Source organism: Oncorhynchus keta, chromosome 4, assembly GCF_023373465.1.
Source record: "Oncorhynchus keta strain PuntledgeMale-10-30-2019 chromosome 4, Oket_V2, whole genome shotgun sequence".
In the NCBI taxonomy this organism is placed as follows: Eukaryota; Metazoa; Chordata; class Actinopteri; order Salmoniformes; family Salmonidae; genus Oncorhynchus; species Oncorhynchus keta.
Genome location: NC_068424.1, coordinates 33,448,490 through 33,458,742, shown reverse-complemented (window position 1 = coordinate 33,458,742; position 10,253 = coordinate 33,448,490). Strand labels below are relative to the sequence as shown.

The window sequence follows — 10,253 nt, the reverse complement described above, 5'->3', positions numbered from 1 at the left end:
TCAATCGCACTTCTTTATTTTCAAAGTTAATTCAAGAAAACCAAAAGACAAAATCCATTGGTGTTTATTTAGGTATGGAATCACTTAATTATTCAACAATGCACATTGTATCTTGTATATTTTGTAAAAATAATAGCATATTTCAACATGTTGCATCTCAGTTTACAAAGGCACCTCAAGCAAACATTTCACAGACAAACACTGAAATTCTTGAACAATGTTGGTTTGTACAATCTTGATTGATCAACATTTCTTTCAACACAGATGTGAAACATACATTTTGGTATATTTTCAACAATTCAAGTCAGTTTTTTCAGTGACAATATCACACCGTCCACGGTATAACAAATCAGTGGTGTCTTTTTTATGATCCAACCAAACATTTGAATGCCGAGCATAGCTGGCATGACTTGGGTGGAGTGGAAGCGTGTGGCTTTAAGCGTGTCTGATCTGTGAACCCGGGTGTCGTCACAGAGATGTTAACCTCCATCCATTGGGCTAACAAACAATGGTAATCCTGACAGGGCCCCTGCTTGATACAGAGGGTTAAGAGCAGCAACAACCACAATAACAACACACCTCAACTGAGGCAATGCCAACCTTGGAGGTTGGGAGGATAGGGTTACAGGAAAAGGGGTTGATGGAAGAAGCGTAAGTCCGGCCAATGGGGTTTGAGGCCCAAAACCATGCTGCAAAATCAACTGAATTATCAAGAAGAAAAAGTAGTCAATCGTGTTCTCACAGGACCTGCAAACAACCAAACCGTGTTAGCATTGAGGCAAGGTGCCAGTCCACGGGATCACACCTAAAAAAGAAGAGAAAAGGAGTCAACTATGGATATTCAGCAGTGGTCCTGCAACAACAAAAAAACAATGCGCTTCTGGAGCCCATCCAATAAACCTAAGTGAAGAATAAGAAACGTTAGTAGTTTCAAAGTTCGGAGATCTTTAAAAACGTCAGGCACTTCTTCAACCCAACGGCCACGATAACATTTTAAGCAGCATGTCCAGTAGTTGCATCTTAGAAAACCATTGACATTTAAAATAAGCAATAGCAAACAAATCGATGTGAGCAGATCAGTCAAATCAGTAGATGTAGCATCCTGTTTAACACCTACATTAATGCAGCTTCCCCAAAAAATCATCAACATTAAAACAGCTAAAGTGGAGTGCTCCAAACCTGATGACACAAAAAGCACAACGTTCATCATACAGTACACGCAAGTACAACTACAATAAACACCTTAGAAACAAGGTACAAAAATAGGTCCAATATGAACCTGGTTCTCTGTTACAAGACATAACATTCATGTCTTTTACTAATGTGACTTAAAATGGCATTGCCAATACTTTTCAAATCCATAGGATTCAAATTTAAATTCAGCACAAAAAAAACAAACATTGAACAACGTGCAAAGAAGCGGCCAGTTCAAACATCTAACAAAATAAAACCTCAGTCAGTAGTCAGAGAAAGCCCAAAACGGGAAGTGACCAAAAAAAAACAAACAAAAAAAAAAACTCTACAATTGTACTCAATTGTAACATGTACAGGAAACCGCTAGGTAACACATGCGCCATCCTCTGCTCCTTATGCTGACAGCTAATACTATGGCATCTCAAATAATGAATTATCAGTGCTGTGTGTTGGGGAGGATGGGGGTAATTAAATGTAAACTATGAATATATATACTCATATACTTTGAATAAAGATACTCAAATACTTCACAAAAAATAAAATGAAGATTCATTGCCAGAAATAATGGCAGATTGTACCCAATTAGCATGTAATGGAACGATGTAGCCTACATTCAAACTATGTAGCCTACGTTCAAACTATGTAGCCTACGTTCAAACTATGTAGCCTACGTTCAAACTATGTAGCCTACTTTCAAACTATGTAGCCTACATTCAAACTATGTAGCCTACATTCAAACTATGTAGCCTACATTCAAACTATGTAGCCTACATTCAAACGACGTAGCCTACATTCAAACGACGTAGCCTACATTCAAACGACGTAGCCTACATTCAAACGACGTAGCCTACATTCAAACGACGTAGCCTACATTCAAACGACGTAGCCTACATTCAAACGACGTAGCCTACATTCAAACGACGTAGCCTACATTCAAACGACGTAGCCTACATTCAAACTATGTAGCCTACATTCAAACGACGTAGCCTACAGTCTACATTTCGTAGCCTACATTCAAACGCGTAGCCTACATTCAAACGTAGCCTACATTCAAACGACGTAGCCTACATTCAAACGTAGCCTACATTCAAACGACGTAGCCTACATTCAAACGACGTAGCCTACATTCAAACGACGTAGCCTACATTCAAACGACGTAGCCTACATTCAAACGACGTAGCCTACATTCAAACGACGTAGCCTACATTCAAACGGCGTAGCCTACATTCAAACGGCGTAGCCTACATTCAAACGACGTAGCCTACATTCAAACGACGTAGCCTACATTCAAACGACGTAGCCTACATTCAAACGACGTAGCCTACATTCAAACGACGTAGCCTACATTCAAACGACGTAGCCTACATTCAAACGACGTAGCCTACATTCAAACGACGTAGCCTACATTCAAAACCACAAGTTACCTAATCTTACTGATACACCTAGTTCAAGTTGAATTGTGCAACAGGAAATTGTTCAAGGATTTGGTAAAACAGCACAGGGAGGGGAGTCAGTATACTGGAAGAGACAATAACCAGGGAGGATAAAAACTAACCAATACCGTAAGAAAAAGATTAGATTACAATGAAGGACAGCTGGCATCCGAATTGAGCTACCTCACCGTAACGACAAATAGACATCAGACACACAAAGTTGTGGGCTAGAATAGTTCAATCGGCTTCACATAACCATATTTTCATGGTATATATAGGCCATATTTTATTTTCCCTTTAAAACGTCTTCAAATATCGACAAACAGAAACAGGGTCCAGGCTCTCAAGTTTTTGTTCTCCATACAAATGAAACACTTGTAGAATAACGAAAGTCTGGACACACACACACACACACACACACACACACACACACACACACACACATCTATATCTAGATATATACATTTATAAAAATAAAAAAGGTTAACTTGATACAACAAAGCACATAATGAAAACTCAAAAGGTTTGGAAAAGTGAAACATTCAGTGACAGTTATAATGGTTTGATGTTATGTTCATGACTACTAATACACTGACAATGGTTGCCCCCACACCTTCCCAAATGGAACAGATACTGCGCTAAATTATACTAAATAATGAAATTATACCGCAACTTTTTTATTCTGATCTCTTATTAGAGGTGGTTGGTCACTTTTGGAAGAAAAATAAAATAAAAACCTAACCGAGCCGTGATCCAGCAATACTGAAAGGTACTTTTGACACAAATATGCATTTGTTGCACCAGGTTTCAGTAAACCTGCAATCCATCATTGACAAATAATTATAAAACAAATAAGATGTATGTATGTATGCACTCAGTATAGAATGAGTTTGTAAATTAGTTTTTAAAAGTAAAAAAAACAAGTATGACATTTCCAATGCAAAAATAACAAACCAGTATCCTTGTTTTACTATTGAGTCAAACTAAAGTTTACTATTAAATGAAAGTAAAGAGTTCTAGCTCAGGTTAGAGTTCTATTTGATCAGAAACAAAACTTCCAACGGTTTCTAAATGACCCATATCAAAAATCTTCTGAACGTATCGGCCAATAATAATCATATCAGCAATCCAATACAGAATCTAAATTTATGGCAACTAAAAGACAGCTGATGCAATGTAAAAATTGTACCCTACAAAAATTGGACGCCCCAAAGTCCAATCAATCTGTAAAAGATTTTGTTGAGACACTATAAAACTACCAACCATACTCAGCATTTGAATCATTATACCAATGTAGCATGACAATCATAAACCCAGTGTTTCCCCTGTATTCATTTCACAGCGGCGCTGCTAAATTGTTGCCGCCACACCAAATATATATGTAAAAAAGTGGAATGGGTAAATGTTTTGTGTAAACTTAAATGACAAAAACCAGACAAAGTACTTAGAAATTATAATTTAAATATATTATTTAATATAATCTTTGAGAACTAGAAATCGAAAAAAATTAAAGCTAGACAGTTAATATTGTACATGTATGAGTCGTCCTATGAATTTATGAGTATTTTTAGCCTGGCTGGATTACTGACCGGGCACATACCCAGGGGCCCTGATTGGGGTACCCATTGCTTTTGTTGTGTGTGAGCATAACACAGCCATGCCAAAAAGCGATACATAGAATTGCAGGAAACTTTGCTGAGAAACAGCAAATTTGTCTCTCCGCCGACAAATATGGATCGAATTAAGCTGCGCCAACGGGCTGACCACGCCAATTACCACGCCCCTCCAACACGAACACCAGATAAACCCCTTTATGATCCTTGCCTGACCCCACCCACCCACCTTCTGTGACAGTTGCCACCACTGCTAAAACAAATTCTAAGGGAAACACTGATAAACCTTTAAAATGTAACTGTAATGACAATTTACTATGGAGCGAACACACCCACTAAACCTGACATGTACCAATGAAATCAGAATATGCCAACGATACACAAAACTAAAGTTGAGTGCATCCCAAAAATGTCAATAAAGTCTAAAATGGATTCCGAGACCACACAAGCGTAGACACCCTATTCATGTTTACCCAGTTAAAAGACAAAACGAAACGGCTCCCTATTAAATTACACATTTTTCCAATGATCAAGTAACGCTAAACGGTCTAAATGGACACACTAGCATCATAAGGACAATTAAACCAGTCTTTCCGCGTAACGTCAATGACCTTAAAATGTAGAGAAAACCTAACAAATACACACTATTTATCCGTCATCCAGCCTAGTATTTGTCCAGAAGTGAAAGGTGAAGACATGGTGGCCAGTCAAAAGGGCTTTCTTTAACAGAACTGTGAAATTCTGTTAGGAATAGGTTAAGAACGTCCTATATTTGCATGGCTCATCAATCTAAATTCTATTTGAATAAAAATCCTTGGAATCGTTACCTGACGCAAGGTCAAGTTTGAATCCCCATAGTCATACCCTCAAACCAGATTATATTTTTTATTGGATTAAATTCTCCACTAGGCTGTGCCATTTACTCAGGAATGAAACACTACTTGAGGAAGGGCTCTACCCAAAAAGTCAACCCATCGCATCCAATCCACAATAATTATGAAATGCTGCCATTTGTAGAAGGAAAATGGCACTGCCAGAAAGGAAAATATGTAGTGGCAAGCTTCGTACCTATTCTACACCCGTTTCTTTCAGTCAAGACCTACATCAGCAGCTTGCCTCGAATCAAAAACACCTGTTCAGAAAATTTGTAAAATCTCCAGGTACAAGTTAAATCTCCTAAACTCTTTTCCCTAATCGTTGATATAGATGGTGTTCACAACTGAGCTGAGGGTGGGGAGCAACCATTATCCAGTGTCAACCACTACTTCTTGTTGTCGTTAGTGCCCGATGCACAAACCTTTTACTCATCTCAGATTCCTTCTGTCAAAGTTTGAAAAATCACAGACTATCCAGCATCTTCCCTCTAGTCACGTCTGTCCAAGTGTCCAGACCAGTGACCATAAACATATTTGTCATATGAAACCGGCATTGAAGCTCCCCCTTTACAGAAATTCAAACATGAGCAAAACATGCTGCTTTGTGTTGAAGTTTTCCTCAGTAGATCCGTCAGCAGGCAAGGAGGTCAGGGGTGCTTGTTGTGAGGAGGATGAGGGTGCTGTGTAGGTTCTGTGTGTTCCATAGAGCCGTTGTTACATATAGCTGAAGGATCTGTACACCGGAACCTCCAAGCCACATGAGTGTCAGGCGTGACGTCCTGCACTGGGCACTCGCCGCCACCCTCTACCGCGCGGCTTCAGACATCAATCAGTGACACATCAATATGGGACAAATCTATCATATGCCTGTATGGTTCCAAAAGAAAGATGCATCGATGAGTAAGCGTTCTAATTTGGTGTTAGGTGTAAGGCTCTATTCATAATGATACATTTTGGGAGGGGGGGATGACTACATTTTCAGAGTAGTGTAAATAGGATTGTGGGTTTTAAAAAGAGAGAGTGAAACAAAGTGGTTTATTTACCTGTTGAAGCTGACTTGGAAACTCAAGGCATGCTGGGGATTGTGAAATTTGGCAATGGCTTTCCTCTGCTGGGGCAGCATTTTGAACATCTGCGGCAGCATAAGCAGAACAAGGGGAGAGAGCAGGCGTGTTTAGAACAGAGCAGTTGCTGCTCTCCGTCGTAAGCTTCTCTCATCCACAAGAGGGAGCAGGGGTGGATGGGGGAGGCAGGTGTGGTTATATTACATTCTGTAGCTAGAGGGTGCTAGCAGACCACAATCGGATCCACATTAGTTAAGAGTCCACCAATATGAGAGGGAGCATAGAAGACGTTCTACCGGTGGAGCAGAGAAGCATGGAGGGAGAGTAGGGTAAGCTTCCCAAATGGCACCCGAGAGTGCTCTACATCAAAAATATATATATAATTTTTAATTTAAAGTAGAGCACTCTAGGGTGCCATTTCAGACGCAAACACAGATGGAGACAAGAAAAGAAGGCCTACCTGGATGGGGCCGATTGAGTTGAGCAAGTTCCGGAGCTGCGCGTCGGTGGTGGATGTGGAGAGGCCGTCTATGGACACAGTGCAGGCCTGGCTGTCCTCTGCCCCTCTCTGGCTCTGTCTGGTAGGAATCAGGCGCCCCCGGCCCAGCTGACCCGTCCCTCCCGCGGCCCCGCTGGCTCTGCCACACCCCGGGACAACCACCTGCACCAGGCAGGGAAGAAAGAAAGGGGGAGGGGGGAAAGAGAGAGGAAACGGCTTGAACCTCTTATGCAGGTATGTTGTTTTAATTCCACATTCAGCCGAGTGGCAACGAGATGCGTGATATCTACAGTGCATTCAGTAAATATTCAGACCCCTGGACTTTTTCCACAATTACATTAGACTTATTCTAAAATGGATTACATTGAGGAATAAAAACAATGTACACACACAATACCACATAACGACAAAGCAAAAACAGTTTCGAAATCTTAGCCAATTTATAAAGAATAAAAATGAAATATCACATTTACATAAGTATTCAGACCCTTTACTCTGTTGAAGCACCTTTGGCAGCGATTAAAGCCTCAAGCCTTCTTGGGTGTGATGCTACAAGCTTGGCACACCTGTATTCTTCTCTGCATATCCTCTCAAGCTCTGTCAGGTAGGACAGGAGTGTCTTTGCACAGCTATTTCCAGGTTTTTCCAGAGATGTTTGATTGGGTTCAAGTCAGGGCCCTGTCAGAGTGACGATCCGGTTCTTGGTCACCTCCCTGACCAAGGCCCTTCTCCCCGATTGCTCAGTTAGTCCAGGCGGGCAGCTCTAGGAAGAGTCTTGGTGGTTCCAAACTTCATCCATTTAAGAATGATGGAGGCCACTGTGGTCTTGGAGACATTCAATGCTGCAGAAATGATTTGGTACCCTTCCCCAGATCTGTGCCTTGACACAATCCTGTCTCGGAGGTCTACGGACAATTCCTTCGACCTCATGGCTTGTTTTTTGTCTAACATGCACTGTCAACTATGGGACCTTATATAGACAATCATATCCAATCAATTGAATTTACCACAGGTGGACTCCAATCAAGTTGTAGAAACATCAAGAATGATCAATGGAAACAAGATGCACCTGAGCTCAACTTCAAGTCTCATAGCAAAGGGTCTGAAAATTCCTGTTTTTCTTTTTTATAAAGGAGCAAAAATGTCTAAAACACAATTTCGCTATGTCATTATGGGGTATTGTGTGTAGATTAATGAGGGAAAACTATTTAATACATTTTAGGGTAAGGCTGAAACGTAACAAATTGTGGAAAAAGTAAATACACTGTACATTTACGCCCTTTAGCAGTCTTATCCAGAGAGACTTACATCTACCAGGGTCTACTGTTTTTCAGCATGAGTGAAAATTCAAAAACCTGCCGTTTTTTCACCTCCATTTTCTCATAAACATCTCCAGGCTGCTGTGCTGGTGGTGCCTTTGCTTGATTGACTTATTATATTTCTACATACAGTGTCAACGTCAAAACATGAATGCTGCCTGCTCGCATCTGTTGTATCATCATACGAGAGCGAGGGAGGGAGTGGTGTGTTCGTTCGCCAGCCACCGCGGCGGAAAGGGGGAGCGACCCCAGAGTACAAAGAAGGAGAGAGCCAGCCAACCAGGCGTCATGGTGGCTGCCTTTCCCTGTCATGGTGGCTGCCTTTCCCGAGCCAAGAGCGTCCGTCCCGTCCGCCGAGACGGCGGGCTGGTGACAAGCGTACAGAGAGGCCAGGGGACCCCGTGTAGCAGTCGTGTCACGCCGACTCTCAGCTTGTCAACATCACTACACCTGGCATACTGTCCTGTCTTAAGTTATTACCAGACCTGCTCCAAATGGTACAGCTACTAACAAACGACAGGGGAACGCCAGAGGCATGAAAAACATAGCGAATAGCAATGTATTAAGAGATGATTTTCTTACATCTATATTTAAAAGATGAAAATTCTAGGTAGCGCTCCTGTCAAAAATACACCTGCCCTTAATATGACAGTACTGGCTGGTGGACAAAAAACACAGTTTCAGGCCCTGGTAAGTAACCCATGTTAGCTCGGCCCTGATTAGAGTCCACCGGTCCCGTCCCAAATGGCACCTCAAATGGCTATGTAGGGAATAAGGTGCCATTTGGGACACAAACACAGTTTTTGTGTGTGTAGTGCTCGTAATGGTGATAGGTGTGAGTCGATATAACAACCTACCCTGTTGCCCATGCCCCCTCTGCCCCCCTGTGTGACCAGGCCCTGTATGGGCAGTCCTCCGGGGGGGCTGGCCAGGGTTACCTTCCTCACTGGGCACTGGCGGAGCTGGGGGGCTGGCCTGGCGGCCTGCTGCTGGACTGGGGCGCTGGCACCACTCACATCTCCTCCCTAGAGTTCACACAGTACAGGGAAAGTAAATAGACTGCAGGGCTGTGTCCTAAATAGAGTCCTATGGGGGGGGGGGGGCACTTTGTATGGAATAGGGTGCCAACGTAGTGCACTATCGCAGGCCATAGAGTGCCATTTTGGGGGCAAACCCTGACCAACAGACTTTCTACTAATTTCTCGGTTTTAACTGTTACACAGTGTGGTCTGGATGGAGTCCTTCAATTGGATCCAAGGGCCTGGCGACGCAGAGAACACAAGACCGATCACGGATTCCAGACATCAAATCGAACATCAAAACGGTTGAAAAAGGTCCTGTTGAAATGCGCCCTTCAGCAATATCTGAAGCCAATCTAGCTTTCCTGTTCTCACACCACAATACCCATGAAGACATTAGCTTTGAGGCGGAGCACTGAGGGCCTCATGCTGAGAATAGATGCAACATGGTTACGCTCTCGTTATTAAATAGTTACAGATAGCTAGGGCCGTACAGGCTACACACATGCACACCCACACGCGGAAAGAGATGAAGGCTGTCTCTTCTCTCCTCCTCCTCTTCATGTGACAGATCAATACGAGGGAGAGAGAGAAAGACCGCAGTGCTATCTGACTTTGACCGGTCTCCTGCCGTCATCCCACAGTAAATGGATTAATCCTCCTATAGAAATCTACAGCTGCTGATTGCACCCATCAGATGCTAAGCTGCATTACATCCGAGTGACACAGGCTTCGCATGTTCCCCGTCCCTTTAACCCACCCCGTCTCCTCCCCACCCCTGGCTTTTGTAGCGCATGTTGCATTGTAGGGCCCTATTCTGCCTGATTAAACCCCCCTTATCTGCACTGCCTAAGCTATACAAATCCAATTCCCTCAAAAGTGGCGACTCTTTCTTACACAGGTATTATGGTGAAGAGCCGCCCTGCTCAGGGGAAGATTAATTGACGCGAGTCGTGGGTTGACGTTTCTATGGCTCACACACCTGAGAGGCGGCTGCTGGAGAGAGGGAGGGGAGGGAGGGAGCGAGATAACATTGTCAGGCTGCCGATGACAGCGGAACAATGTGTGGCGGAGGAGAGAGCATCTGGAGAATCTGCTTTTTCAGCACAGCTATGGGCTTCCTCTCTCTCCCTCGGAGATGCGGCAGTTCAGATAGCTAGGAACAGGTTTCTATTAACGTGGCTGACACTCCGTTATCTTCATTTAGGGCAGCAGAGAGAAAGAGAGAGAGAGAGAG

General features: G+C 42.9%; 1 protein-coding gene across 3 annotated transcripts in view; it reads right to left on the bottom strand.

The window, feature by feature from the left end:
• Nucleotides 1–2,859: 2,859 nt before the first annotated feature.
• LOC118374067 (RNA-binding protein 33-like) overlaps nucleotides 2,860–10,253 on the bottom strand; it is a 53,335-nt gene continuing 45,941 nt past the window's right edge. For all 3 annotated transcript variants that reach the window (XM_052506288.1, XM_052506299.1, XM_035760438.2), the window contains 4 exons: nucleotides 8,855–9,022; nucleotides 6,640–6,840; nucleotides 6,159–6,247; nucleotides 2,860–5,982 (listed from right to left, as the gene is read on the bottom strand). In XM_052506288.1, coding sequence (XP_052362248.1) covers nucleotides 5,934–5,982; nucleotides 6,159–6,247; nucleotides 6,640–6,840; nucleotides 8,855–9,022 — 507 coding nt within the window. In that variant the 3' untranslated portion in view covers nucleotides 2,860–5,933. The remainder of the gene's footprint in view (nucleotides 5,983–6,158; nucleotides 6,248–6,639; nucleotides 6,841–8,854; nucleotides 9,023–10,253) is intronic.